Here is a 22518-nt window from a genome sequence, read left to right as displayed (position 1 = left end):
GATACCAAAGATCTGGGATTTATTGATAAATAGGCTGAATGGTGGTGATAGCGGATCGCGCTAATGGTTTTCTAAAACATGGTGAACTGCGCTGCTAACATCTTATCCGGTGGTCCATAAGATCAGTGTACTGCGCTCAAGGCAACCCTTATTACAATCCCTCCTACTTCAATCAATGTAGTAAAACAAATTCTGATAAAAACGTCGTCTCGCTAATGTTGTTCACCAGAAGTTAGTGTGCTGTGGGGGGAGGGGGGATATGTCAATTAGTGTTCCTCCATCTTTTAGCAATTTTCATTTAAAAGGATTTTTTTAAATGAAAATTGCATTCATTAATTTTTAAATGAATTTTGTTATAAATTTTGATACATCTGTAATTTTAAAACACAAACTATCTTTAAACTATGGAGAAAGAAAAATTTCAGTTCATTTTAAGGTGAAAGGGGGTCTAAATTTTAATTTGACCGTTGCAATTTTTTCAAGAATATTGGTTAAAAAGTTTTTAAAAAAATATTTGATACCCACTTCTCGTTTTATGTTGGTTAGAAAGTAAAAGTTCTGGGTGCATTATCAAATTATAATTAATTTGAAAGAAACTTACTTTAATACTTTAATTTTAGTGAATTTTTCAACCAATCTATATTAACCCCAAACTTCTGCATTTTATTTAAAAAATATGCACATAATAACTTCGATTCCGGACTTATCCGTAAACTTGACTCCGATCATTAATCAATTAAAATTTCCACCAAATTCCAGGTAAAAATTCATTGTGAAGAAATCATCTTTTATAATTTTTTTATAATGTTACCTAATACTATTTAGCTAATTTGATTGCTATTCAGCTATTCTAATATTTTAGTAGTAATAAAAAAATCTCTATCTTTATTGTATCTACTCAGTTGATAATTGAGTAGATCAGCAGATAAATATAAGCTCTACTCTATAGTTATATGCAATATGAATACCACTGATCTTACATCGAGTTTTACTGCCAGTATCAAATTTACAGAAAGAAGAAACGATTTGAAAAAAAAAATTTAAGAAGGCAATTTTTTAATCACTTGATAAAAATCATAAGGTTAAACAATATAAAATAAAATAGTTTTAAAAAAACCTTCAAAAACAACAGTTTTTCTAAGGTTTTGCTCGGAAAAGTTAAAATTAAAATACTGAATGTAACTTTCTAACTTATGAGAGTCGAGTCGATATAGTCTCAGTTAATTTTCCAGACACATGTTTTTTTTATATCAGTTTCATCATAAAATGCGTTGCAGGAATTTCGTATATTTTTTTTTAAAGTTGGTAATTTATTTGATATTGTTATTAGTAATCGAAAACCTCCGTCTTTTTATCTGCTTTCTTTCTAAAGTTAATAAGAAAATCTTGCAACACATTTTAAGATAAAAATTTATATAAAATGAAATAATATCAGAAAAATTAACTGAGACTATATTAATACGATTTTCATAAAATTTGAAAGTTACACTCAATATTTAAATTTTTACTTTATCGAGTAAAACCATAAAAGAGTTGTTGTTTTGTAAAATTTTTAAAAATTATTTCATTTTTACTCTTAAGCAATCTCACGATTGGAACTGTTTCCCAATTTCAACTACAAAACACTGAGTACTATATATTTATACAAAATAATGCGTTTAAATGTGTCTTAATCGAAAATTTGTATTCACAATAAATCAAAGTTTAAAAGAGAATAGCACAACGTTCACAAATGGATAAGTTCACCCATTCTTTTATTCCAAAATTTATAATTACATACATTTGTAAAATTCAATCACCATAAAGATAATAAAAATTCAATGATAAATGCAATACTATCAGTAAATGCATTATAATATATTTGTAAATCTAATTCTGATTGCAATATCTCATATTTAATAACTTGGCATAGTATATTTCGATATATTTCTTGAATTGCGCTTGATTTTTATAAATTGCACCCCTCACACGTCAATTTGAAGAAAGCATCCAAACATTCATGTTCGATATAACGGCAGGCCTGTAGCTGTCTAATAACTTGCCAGCTTCTCCTGATGAGCCATTAAATGAAAAATCCATTTTGATTTTCAAAGGAGAGGTAACAGTTCTACCATGACGCCAGCTGTTGAACCGATAACTGAAACTTAGCCTGTAGAATTAAAATTAATTTGTTTGGTTTCGATTTCTGTAAGAATTTTCTGTCTTCTGTTATGAACAGATATGGAGCACGCGCGTTTTCAATGAAGATTGCCCAATCCTCTAATGTGACCCTCAGTAAAGTTGGCGTAGCATTTGAATTGATAAAAAAGCGACTTTCTTCTTAAAGTGGAGTTTTCTTCCTTAAATGGAAAATAATTCCAAATTATTGGTTTTCGCTGCATTTGTCAGCAATTTATCCACACATGCATCGATATTATCAACGGAGCTGCTTTTTACTAAGAAAAAAAATGTATGTAAGGCATCTAAATTAATATAAAATGCAACTCTGTCTCCACACTCAATGCGAATTATCAAAATCTGAAATTATGTGAAAATTTCCAGTCTTCTGTTATCAATATAATGTATTCTGTTATTTTACATATTGTATTCTGTTACTTGTATTTGTTATCTATATATTCTGATATCTATATTTGTTAAATTTTTAATAAAGGCAACTAATAAAGAATTTTTTTAACATTATTTATGAGCCAATAACAACTTTTTATGAAATCGTAAAAATGGGAAATACATTTACTTATTTAATATTTTTAAAGAAAATGAATATACCATATTGTGAGGTTGCTTCAGAGTTTAAAGTTTTTCAAAGTTCATGTTTCAATAATACCTATAACCCTAAAGTAAAATTTTGTAAATTTGTTCAATATAAAACATTCCATTACATAAAATGAAGCAAAAATTATTCAGAAATCTTAATTAGTAACTGAATAAGTAAGTGAAATTCCAGACATATAATTATCCGAAGGTTCACATGGAGAATCCCTTTTCTGTCTGAAAAAGACCTTTAAATGTATTTTACAAATAAATAAACAATAATAAAAATATGATACTCGAAAAAGAAAAGGAATTGTCAATAATGGAAAAATACTTAAATCGTTACTATTTTTGTTGTGTTTTAATCTTCCTTTTATAATATATCGATAATCTGTGGTTAATCAGTTATCAGGCAAAAAGAATAAAAGTCACCTAAGAATGTTTGATTAATGAAGAAATAAAAAAAATTATATTATGTATGCAATGCTTGTTCGGGAGACTTTATATTTAAAATCTGAAATATTCTTTGTGACAAATATATAAATAATAAAAAAACAAGCTAATAATTTAAATTTAATAATGATGACAAAAATTTTAAATCGTTATTACAAATGCATCTCTTGGATTATGTCCGTTTAAATGTGCTAACTTTTATCAAACAATTATCAGGCCACGGGAAAAAATATTCAAGAGTTCCAAATCGTAATATATACAAGCATGTAAAAATACATCTATAACCATATATTCGTAAAAAAAAACTACTTTTTTGTAACTTTTAATGTGGAGAGGGTAAAAGTAGCTTGCAATACACATAATTTTAAATCGTTCAAAAATAATCTGTTGTCTGAAAAATAATCTGTAATAAATGAAGACACGCAAATTAATATTCACGAGACTAGTTCTTATTTAAATATCTCAAGGTTGGACCAGGTCTGGGTCAAAACATAAATCAGCTACGCAACGAGTAAATAAACTATTAAAAGTTGAATCTATCAGTCTTCAAGGGCAATTAATAAGCAAAATTGTGTTTTAAAAATTCAGTAAATATACTGTTACCTGACAAAAACATCAGGAAATATCAAGTAAAAGTATTTTTCTAGTAGAGTTGTTAATATAAGGAAACATTAAGCTTAACGTATTTTTCTTTTTAAAATGTTTTCTTTCTGTCTCCTCGTTCTCCTTAAATAAATTAAGAAAAAATTGCTATCCACATTATTTTAATTTCTAATAGCTGTAAATATTATCATTATTTAATAGAAAATGCAAGATCCGTTAATTAGCTTTTAATTTTTTTTCTCGAAATTTCAAAAAAAGGAAAGCTGAAACTAAAAACAAAACAAAAAAGCGATTAAACACGCCTATTTGTTATTCCATTGGATGATTACGTAAATACTTAAGACCACTTCTGTTAATAAAGAATCTGAAATGATTTCACTCTCTACCGCAATAAGACAGCCCCCGATTTCTATCAAGAATGGCGGATGATTCTCTGACGAAGTTTTATAGTGGAAAAACAATATTTATAACTGGTGCTGCTGGATTTATAGGAACGGTCAGTCTTTATGTTTTATCTTATTATTTGCATAAATTGTTTGAAAATAATTTATATTTGTATCTATAATCAAGGCCATAACTAGAGTTGGATTTTCGGGACTCAAATCGTAATAGTTAGAAGGAAAAAAAAAATTTTTTTTTAATTATTTGTTTTTTTTATTTTATTTTTTTTTTTTTTGAATGAAATGCATCTAATTGTAGTGATAATTTTTAAATTATTTTGTTTATAATTTATTGGAGTTTCGAGATTTCTTGGAACGGCTTGTCTTACTGTTAGGCTATTGTGCTGGAAAATAATTTTAAAAAATTTTTGCAATCAAGGCCATAACCAGGGGCTGGTTTTCGCGGCTTAAACAAAAATAATTGAACGAAAAAAGGTTTTCAAAAATGAAAAATTCTTCGGATAATTTGACTATTTTGTTGATAATTATAACTGTATGACAATTAGATTTTGCGTCAATTCGATGTTCACAATTTGGCATGCCCAATTTTTCGTGGAATAATCCGTCGTGAACACAATGCATCATGGTGACGTGACAATGCAACGTGAGCACAACTCTTCGTGGGCAAAACTAGTCTAGGCACAACTCGTTTCGATAAAATAGTACATCATAGTTCAGTAATTCTAGCAAAAGGGTATTTCACCCGAAAAATTTACACCAAAATTATTTTTTGTCAGAAAGCTCTGTTTTGTCAATATAAATGATACCTGAAAACTTCCCTTTTCTCCTCTGTTCGCTACTCCCTCTTTTTAGTTTATATTTTATAACCGTCGTTGAACAGCCGACCCAATTTATGGGTTTACAACTACCAATATTTTACTCCTTAGCCTTGTAATTTTGAACTCAATCCAGAAGACAAGGGAGCTCCTGGATCAAGTATTGGGAGAAATTTGCCTTCGTGGAGGATTTTTTGTTGGAACTAACCCGCATTTGCGTTACAAGGAGAGGAAGACCACGAGAACCTCCCACGGTTAGCCTGACGGCATAGGGACTCTAACCCATGATCCGTCTACCACGGAGGATATTTCACGTCAGCACTGTGGTCGGTGCAAGCCGGCTGCGGAATTCGTATCGACCAGTCATCGCCGGGATCGAACCCCGGTTCACCTCATTGGAAGGCAAACGTAGGCCTCATTGGAAGACTCTATCCCCTGAGCCATCGCGGCTTCTACTACCTCTTTTGAGAGAAATGGGGTGGTTTAAAGGGGAGAATTGAATTTTTTCATGACAGGCAAGTTAGGTATTTTTTTCACGATGAATAGAATAAAATCAATTACGAGATGATTGAACCAATCGTTTAGAAGCTATATGGGTTTCATGTACAAATTTGTATTTGTACATATTCCATTACAAAAACTTGTAGGGTACATTTTCTGATGTAATTTTGCAGACAGAATTGAATGAGAAAAAGTTTATAGGATAAATAGCTTTGAAATTATAATTTTTCAGAATAAGTACAATTCAAAAATAGTACTTTTTATAAATAAAAAGAAACCATTGCAACCTTCGAAATATTTCTCTGTTTGTATTCATTATATTAAGCTAGAAAAATTGCACAAGAAACAATACCTCACGTGTCTGTTTAGCAAACAACAGATGCTTATATAAATACTAGTACAAGATTGTACTTTTTTCTTACAGAAAATCATTATAACTTCTTACTTTTTTATCATATCAATTCTTACTTTATCTTAATCAATTCAGTATCAAAATTACATGGAGTTCCTATGAAATCGAAATTTAAAAATACGACTTTTTCAGAATCTGATTTCTCAAGAACTATTCAGCCGATTTCGCTTAAATTTTGTATTTTGCCATTTCAAATAAAATCATGTAAAGAATTGTATACCTTACAATTAAAATTTTTCTATTGTTTATTAAAAGAAAATATTAAATATTTATTATATTTACTAGAAATTATATTTTGCATGGAATTATGTTTTGATAACAAATTTTCGACTTGTTGCGAAAATTAGCAATTTTTTTTAAATTTTTAAATCGACAATTTTGCATAAATGATCTTAAATTGCTCCAAAAATTTTGTTTCATTACTTTGAATATCAATAAAGTCATAATGCAAAAACGTAAGACGAAAAAATTTATTTTTTATACAAATGTCCATATCTTCATGAATATTTACCCTAGGTTTAAGAAACTTCAAGCAGTTATTAAAAATATAACAACTAATGTAATCGATGCAAGTTACAAGCTTATTGCATAATTTACTGGCATTAGGTGTACAGAAATATTCGCAATTTATTGTAGGTCTCTCAACCCCCTGAAAGCTTTAAATTTTTCTTGCTAAGTATGAAAAATCGCGTGAACTAAGATAACTCTAAAGTTAACAAATAATCCTTTAAGTATTTCGTGAAAAATTTTGAAAAATATATCAAAAACTGAATGTGTCTCTTTCACTATTGTAGGGTAGCGTCTGGGGAATTACACAAAAAGTAAAAATAACATTAAAGGGTCCAACCTTTGAACCGCTCTGCTGACTATATTTCCCAGATTGAGACTATACACTAGATTTTGGGGTTCAGAAATCCGAATCTGTCGATAAAAATGTATATATATTCATAGAAAACAGTCTCGGAGCTGCCATCTAGTGTGGCAGAAATTAGACGTCCAAATTAACATGACCAACGGTATCTCACCCATTGTGGTGGTCCTGAAAGAGTGGATACCACCTCTGGAGAACGCACTAGGTCTGCTCATCGGCAAGACCGATTGTGCAGCTCATTGGAAATAAAATAAAAATATAAATATTCATAGAAAATACGTTTTTGTGTAACTTTAAACGTATTAAACGTTTTCTCTGCACTAATTAATTAGCATATTTGTGGACACCTCCTTGAACCATTAAGATTGAGTCCTTGAAGATCCCGTCATTAATCTTCTGTTATTTTTTGTGTTCTGTAAAATTTTTTGAAGTGCACGGCAGGAATTTTAAGAATAGCAGAAGAATTTTTCTTCGATTGGGAAGAAGATAACTCCCTCGGGGGTCGTACATTCATTGCTTTATTAAAATAATGGGTATTACGAAGAAAATGGTGGTAGCTTTTGCTTTTCTTTACTGATACCAGAAATAAACAAAAATGACCTCAATTTAACTTTTTTTCTTATATAGTTGCTCACTTAAGCAACAAAAATATATATTCTTCTATTAACTATTCTGTCTTAATAGCGAAAAACAGATAATTTTTAACTCAACATAAACGTACTGTTTTTGTATCTTTCGTTTGGCAAGGAAATAATAGATTTATTATTATTTCCTTATTAAACTTTCCTTGTTCGATTTAAACTTAGAATTAAAAATAATCATGTTAACCCCTATTCAGTCCTCAGAAATGCAATCACACAGTTGAAATTTGACGTGCTGAACGAGCAATATTCATTTATATCCTTAACGCGAACTTTTTTTTTTTTAAATTTCTAAATTTATTTATTTGTTCGAAAGTTACTGCGATTTTAAAATATTTTTTAGCTATATTTTTTTCAGTTTCAATTTTGAAAAAAAAAAAAATAGCTCTTGAAATCTTGGAAAAAGTTAAATACCAACTTAAAGTTCGGTGAACTCGCAGTTTAAGTACTGTACATAAGTTATAAAAAATTATCAAAATGCTGTGATAATGCACAGGTTATTCAAAAGAAAACGTCGTAATTTTTATAATACTAAATATCAAAATTTTGGACTTAACATTTTTTTTATTCGTCCAGAAGTGAATTCCATTTCCAGACATTTAAATTTATTAAACTCTGGCACTAAAATAAATATAAAATTCTTGTTTAAGGACGCGGAATACGTAACAATAAATTTCTTATGCGTAATTTAATAACTATGCATTTAAATAAGAAATAATTTCTAATCCAATCAAAGGAATGTTCTAGAAAAAGGGTTTTTCATAATAGAATCTTAAATTTAAATATTCTGCGTTTATTTATTCCACGACTGCCTAATGATGTTGAACGTGGAGTGCTGTGTTACGTGACTTTCGAGAAAGTACGAAAACAAGATATAAACATAAAAACAGGTTTTTTAACGAGGAAATTCTTATTAAAGATACATCATTTGTCATCCGAGCTTGCTTTCCCTGAAAGTTACATACAAAATTTTTCTTGCGACTATAATGCCAATCCGAGAATGTTCTAGAGCACGGGTTTCCACAGGGGTGAAAGCGAGACGGAAAAGAGGAAAGGCTGGTAGTAAAACCATTTCAGTTATAGCTAGTTTTGGGGAGGAGTTTACTTATTCTTTTTTTAAATTTTTCAACAATATCTACTTTAGCTTGGAAAAGAAGCAGTTTTATATATATGCCAGAATTATAAAAGAAATCTTGATAGTTACAGGTATTTCTTTTTTTTCGGAAAAAATGCTGGAATGAAATGTTTTACGTACCAGGTTTTTCTCTTTTCCGTCTTGCTATATAAGGGCTTTCACCCATGGGTTTCCAACTGGCAGCCCGGGAGCCGCATCCGCCCAGCGAAGCCATTTTTTGTGGCCCGCGAACTAAAATATATTAGTTGTTATTTATTTCGCGGACAATTTTCGTAAAAAATCTATATGGGTTTAAAATATTTTTCTCGTTAAAAGAAACCTAATTTCTTCGTTTCTGGGAAATTTAACAAACCAACGGGGAAAAAAATTAATTTCTCGGGTTTTACATCCAAGAAAATAATACAAAAATAATCGTGTATGTTGCTCTTTTTTATTTCATTTTTTTTGTATATTGTGAATATAATTCAGCATGTGTGTGTCAGAAATTTTCTCGAAGAAATTCTCCGATTTAACTTTTTGAAACCACTGATTTTGGACGAAAATATTTACGCACTCATTTGTAAATTTTAAATGTAAATATCTATTCTCTGGTGGTTGCAGCAGACAAACCTCAATTTTCTCATTGAACATTTTGTGTGCTACTATGTAAGTTTTAATATCAACCTTTTTAAAGTTTTATATCTTAGCAATTAGACATCTGTTGCACATTATTTGTTTAATACATGGGTGCACATTAAAGTTATTGTAGCCTAAATTTTTCAATATGCAATTAAATATTTTTAAAAATCTACTAATTTTGATTTGTAATTCAATACTTTTGTTTTGTACAACTTATAAAAATCTGACTGTTATATTTAATGTTCCTTCAAACATCAAAGAGTCCTACATTAAATTTTGATAAAGTTGCGGCCCATTATTTGATTTGTGTTTTTAATTGTGGCCCCCGGCCTCATGAAAGTTGGAAACCCCTGTTCTAGACCAGTGGGCTCCTAATCTTTTGTAACTAAAAACAAATTCTAGAATACCGGTCGCACAGCTTTTATCATTTATTTTTCATGGCAAATTTATATTTGAGATTTATAATTTTTCACTGCATTTCATAGAAAACAGAAATTTTTTTTATCTTTGTCGAGCAGCGGTTACGCGTAAAAGGATAGCCGTGCGCAATGGTGCCTACAGGCATGAGGTTGAAAACACCTTTTTAACACTTTTTACAGCCAATTTATTAACTGCAGTCATCTTCTTATTTATATATTGTTATTCTTCAAATATTGTTTTTATCTTACATTTAAAAAAAATTTCGAGAAAAAAAAATACATGCGGTAATTAGGAATTAGATAAAAAAATCTAATGCATGCGCAAGTAAAAAATAATGTTTTTTTTTTCGCGGTGGTGGAACTGAAAGCTGGAATGTGTCAAACAAATGAGCAATCATACGCGTGAATACTTACTTAAAAGTTATTTTTACAAATTCCTGAATGAATGTTTCTATTTTCGAGTGAGTAACGGAAACTAAAACAAGCTGAGCTATAAGTTCAACAGAAATAAAGAGTTTAAAAGCAAACAATTCATTTTTTTTTCTTTTTGCTTTTTAATTATGGTTTTTGATTTACGTTGGTTCAATAATAATTTAAAGGTATATTTTAGTTTTAACAATGTTTCATGAAACAGATGCGCTTATGAAGTCTGGATTAATAATCAGTTTTTTCGATTCAGGAAACGATGCGTTTCATCAATTAAGATTAGTTAGCTATCTTCCTTTTTATTTAACCTTATTTTTCAAATTTTTATACATACGAGAATATGTTAGAATAAATAACTAAAAACTGTTACGTCCCTTGAACACCGAAATTAACTGTTGCTTCCCCTGAGCACTGAAATTTATAATTGTGTATGTAGAAAAATTCTATGAATCATTACTTTTGAATGTAATATTTTCGATCAATGTATGTATATTCCATGCATTAAAATAAAATCGTATTCAATATAAAACGATTGAAATATTTATAAATCAAAGCTTTCACAGAATATATATATATATATTGCATCGTTCCAGAACTTTATTTTAAAAAAAGTACTTGGATTCATATAATATAATTCTAGAATAATATTATATGTAAGCTGGTATATGTACTATGCTATAATAATATAATTCCAAAAAAATATGTTTTTAAAAAATTAAGAACCTGGAAAAAAATGAAAGAAAAGATATACCCTCGTAGTGAGCTCACACGATTATAATTGCAAAAAAGTGTGCTTTCTAATATAGAATTAATACAGCCAAAGCAAAATATAACAATGCAGTAGTCTGAGGAGCATCAAAAAATTGAAATGAAAATAAGACATATTAAGCAAAAAATACAAAATGAAACATATGAATCATGTAATATTATATAAATATGTAACACACATTACTTAAGGCAAAAATGTAACTTATATATCGAATAGCGAATTTATAATATTAAAACAAAATAATATGAAATATTTTAAATACGAAATATAATATTTTAAATATGAAAATAAAAGCCATAAAATACACCCCACTATCCTCAACACTTTTATTTTCATATTTTGTAATCTGCCAAACTTGTTACGAAAATATTTTAAATCATTTTTGCAAGTGGTTTGTGGAAGTACATTTGAATTCTCTTGTCACTTTATAAGTTATATTTTGTTTCTTATTCTGCATTTTTCTTGAATTTTTATTTTCTATTTTTCGCTTAATATTTTTTATTTTACATTTCTTTCTTAATATGTTTTATTTCTGTTACAATTTTTTGGTACTCCTCACACTATTCTAGCGATATATTTTGATTGTTTTGTCTTTGTTTATACAATATTAGAAAGCACTCCTTTTTCGCAGATATAATTGTGTGAGCTGACGACGAGATAATATATTTTTGTTATTTTACTTTCCTGATTTTTAATTTTTAATAAAAAGAAAATAAAAAATTTTAAATTTTTTTAAAAGCACTTTAAATCTGACATTCTTTTTAAAAAAATTGTCATTGTAATAAGAATAACTGAATACTCGTTTTTTACCTAATATTTGAGAGCATTCCTTATAATATTTGTACAAAATTTAATTTTTTTATGATGGTAAAACTATTGTAATAATATGTTGGTAAAACTATTTTCTAATCACCTTGCATATGAATAACTAATACATCATTTCTTATGAACAGCCTAAATTTCTCAACTTTATTATTTCCATATTATTTTTTTCTCGATGTTTTATAACTTCTTCTTCAAAGTTTCAATGTCATAACATCAATAAGTTCTTTATAAATTTTTTTCAGTACTTTCTGGAAATTTTATTAAGATGCTTCCCAGACATACTCCGCATTTATATACTTTTGAGACCTAAAAAGAATGTACAGCCACTTGAAAGAAAGGAAGAAATATTCAATAAAAGAGTAAGTTATCTTCTTAATTCGTTTATGATAAACAAAACAAAAAAGAAACTATATTTCTTATGAATCTAAAATAAATCAATTATTGAATTTTGTTATAGTAAACAAAAGTTATCATAAAATTTTAATCATTGGTAATATATGTTACGAACATGATTTTTCTACATTGAAGCATTTTTTATTCCTAATATTGGGTGAAGAAGAACAAGTAAAAGGAAGGATATATTTAAATATTGTTGTCTAGATAAATGAGAATGACAAATGTTTACGATGCATTTTTTAACACTAAATCGAATGAAACCAATCACGTCAATTGGGTTAATAGTTTAATAATTATCAAGGGTTTAATAGACAACAAACAAATTTTGACTTATATCAAATTCTGCATTTTGTGTTCCTATCTAGAAGCGAAAATAATCGTTTTCTCTTTCACTTTTTACTCTGAATCGATAGTGGTGAATACAAAGTTGGTAAGATTAATATTTAAAACGTTATAAAAGTTTTCATGTAAACCCATTTAAAAGAGTTTAACTCATTTGAAAGAGGAATATAAAGTGTCTCAATATCTTAAAATCCTGTTCTTATCATGCTGTACAAACAATAATAGAAGATCAGAAAGAGAACAATATCAGAAAGATCACCAGGAGAGAACAAGATTAATCAGAAAGAGAACAATTGTTTTACATTTAGATACCATGAAGTTCCACTAGTTAGAGAAAATATTTATTAATCTTGTACAAACAATAATAGAAGATCAGAAAGAGAACAATATCAGAAAGATCACCAGGAGAGAACCAGAACAATCAGAAAGAGAACAATATCAGAAAGATCACCAGGAGAGAACAAGATTAATCAGAAAGAGAACAATTGTTTTACATTTAGATACCATGAAGTTCCACTAGTTAGAGAAAATTATTAAATCTTAATTTTGTCTGCTAAGCATTTGGAGTACATAAAGCAATTTTCAGTTCCGTTTTATGTAATATTATGCTTTTAAAACTGTATATTAGGTGATTAACCACTTTCTGAAAAGCTTTGTTCAACGCACGTACTCGCTTTGTTAAAGGTTGTTTCTGTAGCATTTACATGAAAAGCAAACCAGTTTACGAATCAGTCAATTTTCTCGATAAAAGTTGAAACCGAAACTTGTGTTATATTTATGAAGGGTGTCCCGAATCGAACTCATATAGTATGCAGATATAGAATTCTTGCTATTTTGAATGTTTAAGCGATAAAGTTATAATGTTAAATTACTTCAAAATCTGGCAAATTACTATTGTGGAAGATCAGACGAAAAACGATCAAAACGTATTTTATTACCGTTTGAAACAGAGAGGTGTTCAAAGATTAATCATTAAAAACACCTCTTGGATCCCCCAATAAATCAAACTGATTTTGCCATATTCAGTCCCACCTCTCTCAATGGTGATTTTTGTGTCACTTAAATATTAATTTGTGACTCAAAAACGTTTCCTTTTATTTAATTTTTGACAGGAATTCTAAAAATATAGATTAGGGGCAATCATAACTAAGCAGCGAAAATATTTGATTTATTAGAAATATTTCCTAAAGATTTAGGGTTTCTTCTAATCTTACTCAACCACTTTTTGGGCTTCATAGCGAATGAGCGGAAATTTCCCAACTAACTACAATATCGCTGCGAGAATAAGGTTACCATTACAGTGAGAGTGCTAACGCTGTGTAAAACTTTTTTATTATTATCTAATGGTTAGGAAAGAAGTGTGGAAAAAAAAGCGAATGTTTCCCCTAAGTTGATTTTAAGATTTGTATTTTTGATCGCATTTTTTTTTATCGTGCTTTGACTTCCCTTCCGATAAAACTCAGTTAATGCGCAACCTGTTTTTTTTAACCAGTTTTATGAACAATACCTTTCAAGTAATCATGCATAGAATTTTACTTCTGAGAACGGGTGGTCTATCAAAAAGTCATTTGGGACCTCAATCTTCGAGAGGAGAGAAAAATATCTTTTTGCTTTAAAAAATCTTACAGGACATATGAAGTATGATGATAATAATGTTACTACTCATATTGCAAAGTCCCTAATAATTTGTAAATTAGGCCAGAGAGATTGGCAGAGTATTCAGAACTCTAGATTAGTTGACTGATAATACGGCAACACGGTTAATAAAACTGGATTTTTCTCGCAGCTCATGTCGATACCTCATATTTTATTTCAGTAATTACATGGAATCAAATGACTCTATAAACACTAATTATTTTTCACTACACATGGTAAAGAACAGAGATGACACATTTCTGTTCACTTCATACCACAGCAGTTAAAAAAACATTCCCTAGATGGCGTTGACAAATGCTCAGAACAAAAGTAACCATAATTTTAATGCCTTAAAGAACCAAGTTTCCTTTGATGTGTATTATTTTTTTTAAAGTTATAATTGTTGCTGTTACTTCTTTAGAAAATTTTCTCTTCTCGCAATCTCACTCTCATAGCGCAAAAACTAATGGTTGAAATAACACGGATCTTCGCATATTTGTCAGGTATTATTTAAGAAACATTCTCATACAAAAATGTTATTGATGTGGTAATTAGTTTTCTTTTTTAATTAATTTTTTTTAGAGAAGGCAAGCTATAGCGAGGTTAAGGACCCTAGTTTCCTTAATCATCAAAAGCAGGTAGCATTATTAATAGGAAGGCGTTTTGAAAAATAATCATTCATGATAAATTAGAATCACAATTAAGGATATTTTGTTTCATTTAGCTTCCACCAGTCTACTAATTTCTCATCAACGGGAAGGAAAAAAATAAGGCGTTGCTCTTAATGTCACCTTAGAACTGAAAAAAACACAGAAAGCCACAAAAAACGCAAAATATTTTCAGTGGAAGTAATCTTCAGTGGAGTTATCTTGTATTTTCAAAAAACACGCCGTTTTACAAATGGCAATACTTCCTATATCATTGGATCAATAGCCGTATGAAGCTAAGCACAGGTGGCGTCAACAGTTAAAAATCGTTAAAGACTTCCGGGTTACTACTTCCGATTTAGTATACGCCTAAGCTGCAAAAACTGACTATCCTGTATTATTTGTTTACAATATAACTTTTTTTTTCCAATTTAACTATCAACGAAACAAATAAGCGAATTCATAAAACTCCTCAAGCATGTTATGATGCTATCAAAAAAAATAACACGCGGCGATATTTTACACAAATTGTATAGCCAAATAAAAGATAACGCTGAAAATATGGGTAATCTTACGCTTTATTTATGCTAAGATATTACTTTTCTCAAATTTACATACGACCCACAATTTCTTAGAATTTACAAATTACGGAAAACTCGAGAATGAAAACATATGAATGGTAAAAATTAATCGTAAATTTTTAACACCTTTCACAAAAATAAAATCTCCCAGAATATCAAGCCTTTTAACAGGCCGTCGCGTAAACATAATGTAAGCGAAGGGGTACACCGGTAGTTTTCTATATTTCTTCCGATTTTAGGAAGCTTGTTGTTGTTTAATCAGTCATCCATACAGTTTGTCTACGGTAAGAACTCCCCCCGCCATAAAGTCTCAGGCAGTCTACTGCTATGGAAACAAGAATAGCGCATTTCATGGAGGGTAGTTTCTCTCCACTCTGGGGCTAACACAATAAACCGAAGAAAAAGATTCCCTCTCTCGCGCCGACCCCACACTCCTAAATAAAATTGCTATACCTCGTTACTATAGTCACCGCCACGGGTCCAGGTGAATGGCGAGGGGAGTTCTTACTTTAGACAAACTATAGTCAACCGTTGTATTGACAGGACATTTTGTGCTCTGCTATTTCCACTCAAACTATTAATGTATAAATCCTTTTGTTGACCCTTTGCACAAAAGGTCATTCAAAATTTTACAAATTATAGACCATGGGACGAGTATCGATATTTTTGAATTTTGTTTGTCATAAAAATTGACTGAGTAAATTTTGTATCGAAATATTTTAAATATATAATTTTAGTAAAATTATAATGCTCCCAAGGTTAAATGAGCGCATTATTTATTCAATAGTAACCAAATTAAGAACTACAATTTATTATTATCTATTTGCAGTTTATTATTTATTATTATCTATGCGAAATTATATTCCATGCAAAATAAAGGGCTTTTTAACTTTTGTGTAATTTTTAAATCATTTTATGTAATAATAGGTATTTATAAAACTTAAATTTATTGGCTTTAGCCTTTTGAGTATTTTAAGTTCAATTTTAATTATCTTTCTATTCGTCAGCGATTTGTTTGTTTATTTTTTATTGAAAATAAATAACAAGCGCTGTTTTCTTTTAATATCTTTGTTAAAAAAAATTCATGTTTTAAGGTAATTCAATTAGTTTGAGAAAAAGCAAAAATATATTTCAAATAAGTAGATAGCTTTTTTTTCGAATGCCAAGATCTTTTATACTAGTATCTTAAAAGTTTCGAAAAAAAGTAAAGAAAACAGTCTCTTCATAAATGGGTGCTACTTAATGGAAATGAAAAAGAAATGCATGAAAATTCAAATGATTTAGAAAGTTCAATAATAAAAGTACGTTTGATAATTGTGTAGAAAATTTTATGTATCACAGGCACTGCTAAAGTGATTTGGGGCCAAAACAATAATCCAAAGAGTTAAAAAAAGCTAGAAGATATTCACCCAATTGATATCACCTCACCTGTAACTCGCCTTTAACCATCGTATCAAGAATCCATACTGATATCTTTCTTCATCCTAGCTATGTCATTTTCCCTCACCTCGTAACGATCTTATTATTTTCAAAGAAATGGTCATAAAAGTACTTATTTTTAATCCAAGAAAATTATATAAAAAAATAGGTATATGTTCAATATATGTATTCATTTTAGATTTTTGGAATTTTTTTTAGCTTGAAATTTAAAACTCCATATGTCCATGCAACTCTGACTCCATAATGTACACAATATTAAAACATATTTTAAAACGTATATTAAACTAATATATAAAACTAATATATAAAACATAAATTATTTAATATATAAAACATGTTTTAAATTAAAATACTCAAAGAAGATTTGTCTGACTTGATTCTTAAAAACTATCTTTTCTTTAAAAACCCATATAACAGAGAAATTAAGTTTCACTGTTTCATAAGAAACAGGCTGTCGTGACTTGTTTATTCAAGACATAAAAGATTCTTTAACTGCGTGAGTTGAAAAAACGGAAATGAAAATATATTCTCATGATACTTATTTCTCAATGCAGGAATGCACATACGACCAAAATTATTTAGATACTTGCTTTTTTTTAAACATTTTTACTTATTGTCCTATAGATACTAAAATCAATATCAAAATACCATCCAGAGTTAAAGGAAAAAGTTCAAGTAATACCTGGAGATACTTCCTTGCCAAACTTAGGAATGAGTGAAGAGGATTTGAGAAAATTTTGTGAGGAGGTTACAATTGTATTCCATGGAGCGGCTGGTATAAGCTTCTCAAAATCTTTTAGGTAAGGTAATCTCATTTCTTTTTAACGAAGGCAGTATTTTGAAGATGAGAAGGGGAAGGCAAATAAAAAGTGTTTCATTTATTGTTATGTAACTGCACATGTTTTAAACTAAGTTCGAAAAACAATTAATAAAATAAATTCTGTGACACTAATGTCTACATCGATTACAATGGCATTCGATTTACTTGGAACTATTAACATCTTATTCTTGATGAAGTTTCCTGTGCATTCAGGAATTGAGATATGGGCTCAAAATAGTATATTTTAAAACGCGTTTTTATGAGTAAACCAGTGGGCTGCGCACCCTGCTCGCCAACCCCCGAAAATTGCTACGCAATCTTATATGGTTTGCTTCGCAAACCAAGCTCGCTTCGCTCGCTACTAACTTAGGTACATTGCAAATGCACAAAATTCAAAGAATTCAAAACAATCATTCAAATCCATATAAAAACTTTTTTTAAAAAATAAAAAAATTACATCTTTTTGGTAAATACTAAGTAAATAAAATAAATTTGAATTCAAATAAATGACATGTAATTCGTTAAACCTATTAGAAATGTGCTATAGTATAATTCGTGATATAAATCAAAAATCGTCTAATAGATTCATAATATATAAATTCGTGAAAAAAAGCGCTTTCGACAAAATACTAAAATAGAGATCTATCGACAAAGACTACTCACTTCTGCCTAGCTTAATAGTATGAGATTGCCGCAGCTGATGCTCTCTGGTTATTTCAGTTTCCGTTTTTAAAAGCGCTATATGTTGAGCCACCTCAGCTAGATTTGACATGTGACATTTTTAGCGGCAATCATTGGTTGATTCGCCATCAAAGCAAACGTTGCCACCGGCTGAAAAGAAATACAGTCAAAATTTGGGAGCCACGTAAGAGAATCATATATATTAGATTATTGGCATTCGGGACAATCATGTTTGAATTTTGGAGCAACGTGTTGCAGCAAAGACTGTCCGACTTTAGTCCGATTACAGTAATGATTTTAAATTGTACTGACTGTGAGATTATTATTTTTTATTTTACACCAAGAAGAAAACAAGGGCATTTTGTAAGTAAGAGCATTATCTTTGAACAATATGCGAACTGTAGTTTTGTAAGCATTTCTAAAAAGGCAAAAGATTCTAACAATTTATCGGTTAAATTAATTTATACAATAAAAATTACCCTAAATTGGCCAGTAATAAGATAAAGGAGAGTCTTTAAAATGGGTTTTTAAAAAACAAATTTTATCTTTAGCTTCTCTATACATTTATTTCAAAATATAAGTTTTACCTAGAGTCACTGTATCTAACTTAAGTTAACGAGATATTACAACAGCTTCGAAATTTTCCGAAATAGAGGTTGCAAACAACAACGGAACAATAACAATACCGGCTTACCACACTTTAAGTGGTTTCTCTCTAACTCCACTTCCTTACTTCAAGTTTGGAAGAACAGGGAATACGCGAAACTATCTGTAAGTTTTCAAAACGATAGTTATTACTTTGATTTTCGAAATATTAATTTTCTGAAAAATGCATTAAATTGTCGAATTCCAAATTATTTATTAGATTAATTGTTGTTTCGTCACTTGTTACTGTAGCCTATTTTCCAAAGTCGAATCAAAATGAAAGCGATTGTAGATCCTTTAAAAAAAGTGGCATGCTACTACAAAACCATTAATGTATTGATACATTAATGGTTTTGTAGTAACATGTAATGTACTGATAACTCGTAATGTACTAATACTGATATCAATTCATACCTACCTCACTAATATAAGTAAGGAAAATTAACTCAACATATATAACTTTTTTTAAAAGATAAAAATTTTTCCAAGTATTTCTACTATGCCTTCAATTTGTCCGTCAATACGCAGAATTGTCCATTTTAGCAGTAGAAAGACGATCAATTCTCAATATTTTATAAAATTCACAATATCAATATAGATTTCTTCTATTAATTGTTAGACGATAATAGAATCGAATCATCGAATTATAAATAAAATATAATTCGATATCATCGAATTATAAATAAAATAAAGGGGCTATTACTGTTTTATCTCGCACATGATGCATGAAATTAATTAATATATTTGTTAAAAATTATTTTTTAAATATGTTACTGTGAATAAATATCTTAGTACCAAACGTATAATTATATTAATTCAAATATACGTGAAAATTATTTTATTCGCAAAAAAAAAACTTTTGAATAATTATAACTTCTTATCAGGCGATAATTCTTCGATTTTGATTTTTGATAATTTCTTCTAAGACGTGGAGTCACTCATAATCACATACTTTTATCAAAATAGCAACATTTTTTGGGGGGAAATCAAAACTTGAAAGGGGACAGTTTGTTCTCGTTTTCATAGTTCTTCTGTTAATAATATCCGAATTTTTTGTTTCAGAGATTCATCCTTACAAAATGCTAAAGGAACAGATAATGTAATCGAGGTTTGCAGAAAACTTAAAAAATTAGACGTAAGTAAAGATTGGCATCTTACTATTGTAATTACACCATATTTTTAAAGGAGACTACACAATTCCGTTCATTTCCCGATAATTAAAACCTCCCGTTCGATATGTTGGCCATAATATTCGCCTATCCCTGCCTGGACCGGGGTTCCATATCCCATCCTGAAGGCTTAATGTCTAATTGGATTTTTCTTTCTCTAATTATGTCTTAGGGATTCGGAATCTACCCTAATGTATCCATTGGTCTCAGGACCAGAAGTGTCTGAGCAAGATTGGGTGGTTGAGTAGTGTGGAATGGAGAAAGGATGATTGCTAATATCCATTTGCTCCCCTCTTCAAGGATCTAAATTGCGATAGTGTCGATCAGGCAGGTGTCAGTAATGTCTGCTTATCGTCATTACAAGTGTATTCGAAACCATCACAAAATTAACATTTAAACTGAAGCAAACATGGCAATTAAACATTTCTTAGGCATCTCTTTACTTTGCGTGTTTTATTCCCCCACATAAAGAAAAGATCGCTTCGAATGATAACTACAAATGTGACTACTTTAAACATGACAACAACTAGCATAGATTGAAATAGTATATTAGTCTTCAAACCAAAAAAAAGTTCGAAATTAAATGCCCCAAAAATTTTCCGTATTCAAAATCCTGCAAATATTTTTCATGTTACTCAAAGGGTGTCTTGGAACTTCGGTTACAATCTTGGAAGGAGTAGGGCACGTTAGAAGGATTCAGAATTGAGTAGCTACGCATGACCAACCGAGTGTTCTCACGTAATATGTGCGCTTGCCTTTTATATACTAATGACATAAAAGGGAGGCATTTGAACCTGTAATTTCATTTATTGAAATCATGGTATTTCATGTTTTCTAACAAATTTAAACACAAACTGCTTAAGCCTAGAAGTAGCTGTTTTAACGTAATTTACTTATTTGGTGGACAAATTAGAGAACTCTGAAAGTTAGTCACCAAAACAATGAACTAAAATTTAACAGAGCTAAATCTGAGCCCATCTGAAAGCAATTTTTGACAATAATGATCAGAAAACATAAAATTAAAATAATTTAGACAAATTGAAGTGCCAGTTCAATTACCATGTACAAACAGTCTATAAAAGGGAAGCTCCCTTAGTGACATACAATGGCATTTCCGGCCATGGGTTGCTGTGCAATACTCAATCCTTACAATGTGCCATACCTACTCCTCTCCAAGTTTGAACACGAAGTTCTAGACACTCTGCAGCAACATGCAGTATTTATAAAATATATCTCAAATATGCATTACAGATTTACAAAGATTAATTTATGGTGATGGTTTGCGATCAGTCATCAACAAGAACAACATCATGGTACAGCCTCGTATAATCAGTCTATCTGAAGAGCTCCCCTCGCCAGTAGTCTGGAGCACAATCTTTGAAAATGGTTACGAGGTAGAAGCATTTCATGTAGGGGTGAAGGGTAAACATATATGATAATATTTGATAGAGGAAGGCGAGACAAGTATCAAAAACTCCCCTCTCTAAAATATACTCTTTCTTGTTTCCATAGCAGCAGACAACCTTAACTCTTTAGCCGTAGGAGTTCTTTACATAGACATAATATACTTGATTCTTACCAGTTTGCGGTTGCTCCCAAAATCTTTATCTGGGAAAAAATAAAAAGTATTTCGAGCAGTTACAATAATAATTATAAGACAATTTTGTTCATTGACCTGATTTCCTGTCTTCACATCTTTTGCCGGAACAGCATTCCTGCATTCTTTCACCACTGTTTTCTTTACAACTATTTCGCAACATGTTATCTGTAAATATAGAATAAGAGAATTTGGAAATCAGTTTGAAAACGTATATTGATATTGTTTTAATTTTATTCTGTGAGCATCAAAAACATTAGCTTAAAAAAAAAAAGACAGCAACAACACCAAATGAATAAATTAAATAAAAATTACTAATTTAGAAAATGTGCTTTAATCTGCTAATTGCTTAAAATAATGTGTGCGTGCTTAATTTCTTTAAACTTCAAGTAACTACTTTTTATATAGACAAGACAAAAATTAATAAGTGTACACACAACTTATTATGAAATAATATTTTTTAAGTTGTATAAAGTTTGTATAAATAACAAGTTTGTCCAACCTTTAATGTTAATCAAAATTAGCCTTAAGGTTTACTTTTGGTAAAAAATTATTTGCATTATTCCTTACTTCTAAATCAAATTACTAGTTTGCCTTAAGATTTAGCCTTAGTTAGAAATAATTTTGAATTAAGAGTTGCTATTATTTCAGATTGCTTTATAATTTAATTATGATTACTTTCACAGCAATTTCCTTTTATAGGTTTTGGTTTACACATCAACTGCTTACGCTAATTCTCATATCACAACCATACAAGAAAAAATTTATTTATTGCCCCATAAAGCTCAAAGGTTCTTAGACGAGATGGAGTAAGTAAACTTAATTCAAATAACAAACTGCTATAATCTATCGGCACTGGAAACTTCATTTTATATGCATTTTTCCATTCTATTTCCAACTAATCTATTTTCTATTCTATTCTAAA

The 22518-nt window shown here is 29.6% G+C and overlaps 1 protein-coding gene across 2 annotated transcripts in view; it reads left to right on the top strand.

Moving 5' to 3' along the window:
• The first annotated feature begins 3924 nt into the window (after nt 1-3924).
• Nucleotides 3925-22518, top strand: part of LOC107439331 (fatty acyl-CoA reductase 1) — a 34066-nt gene continuing 15472 nt past the window's right edge. The window contains exons 1-5 of one of the 2 annotated variants that reach the window (XM_043040131.3): nt 3925-4303; nt 11883-11999; nt 17306-17481; nt 19890-19962; nt 22296-22402. In XM_043040131.3, coding sequence (XP_042896065.1) covers nt 4226-4303; nt 11883-11999; nt 17306-17481; nt 19890-19962; nt 22296-22402 — 551 coding nt within the window. In that variant the 5' untranslated portion in view covers nt 3925-4225. Of the gene's footprint in view, nt 4304-8518; nt 8655-11882; nt 12000-17305; nt 17482-19889; nt 19963-22295; nt 22403-22518 lie in introns of those variants that run through there. The other variant, XM_087167824.1, reaches the window with a different exon arrangement.

The sequence above is a fragment of the Parasteatoda tepidariorum genome, chromosome 7 (genome assembly GCF_982258835.1).
Source record: "Parasteatoda tepidariorum strain Cologne lab strain chromosome 7, Ptep-v5.0, whole genome shotgun sequence".
NCBI lineage: Eukaryota > Metazoa > Arthropoda > Arachnida > Araneae > Theridiidae > Parasteatoda > Parasteatoda tepidariorum.
Note: the sequence above shows the minus strand (reverse complement) of the source record. Positions and strands in the feature narration are given on the sequence as shown.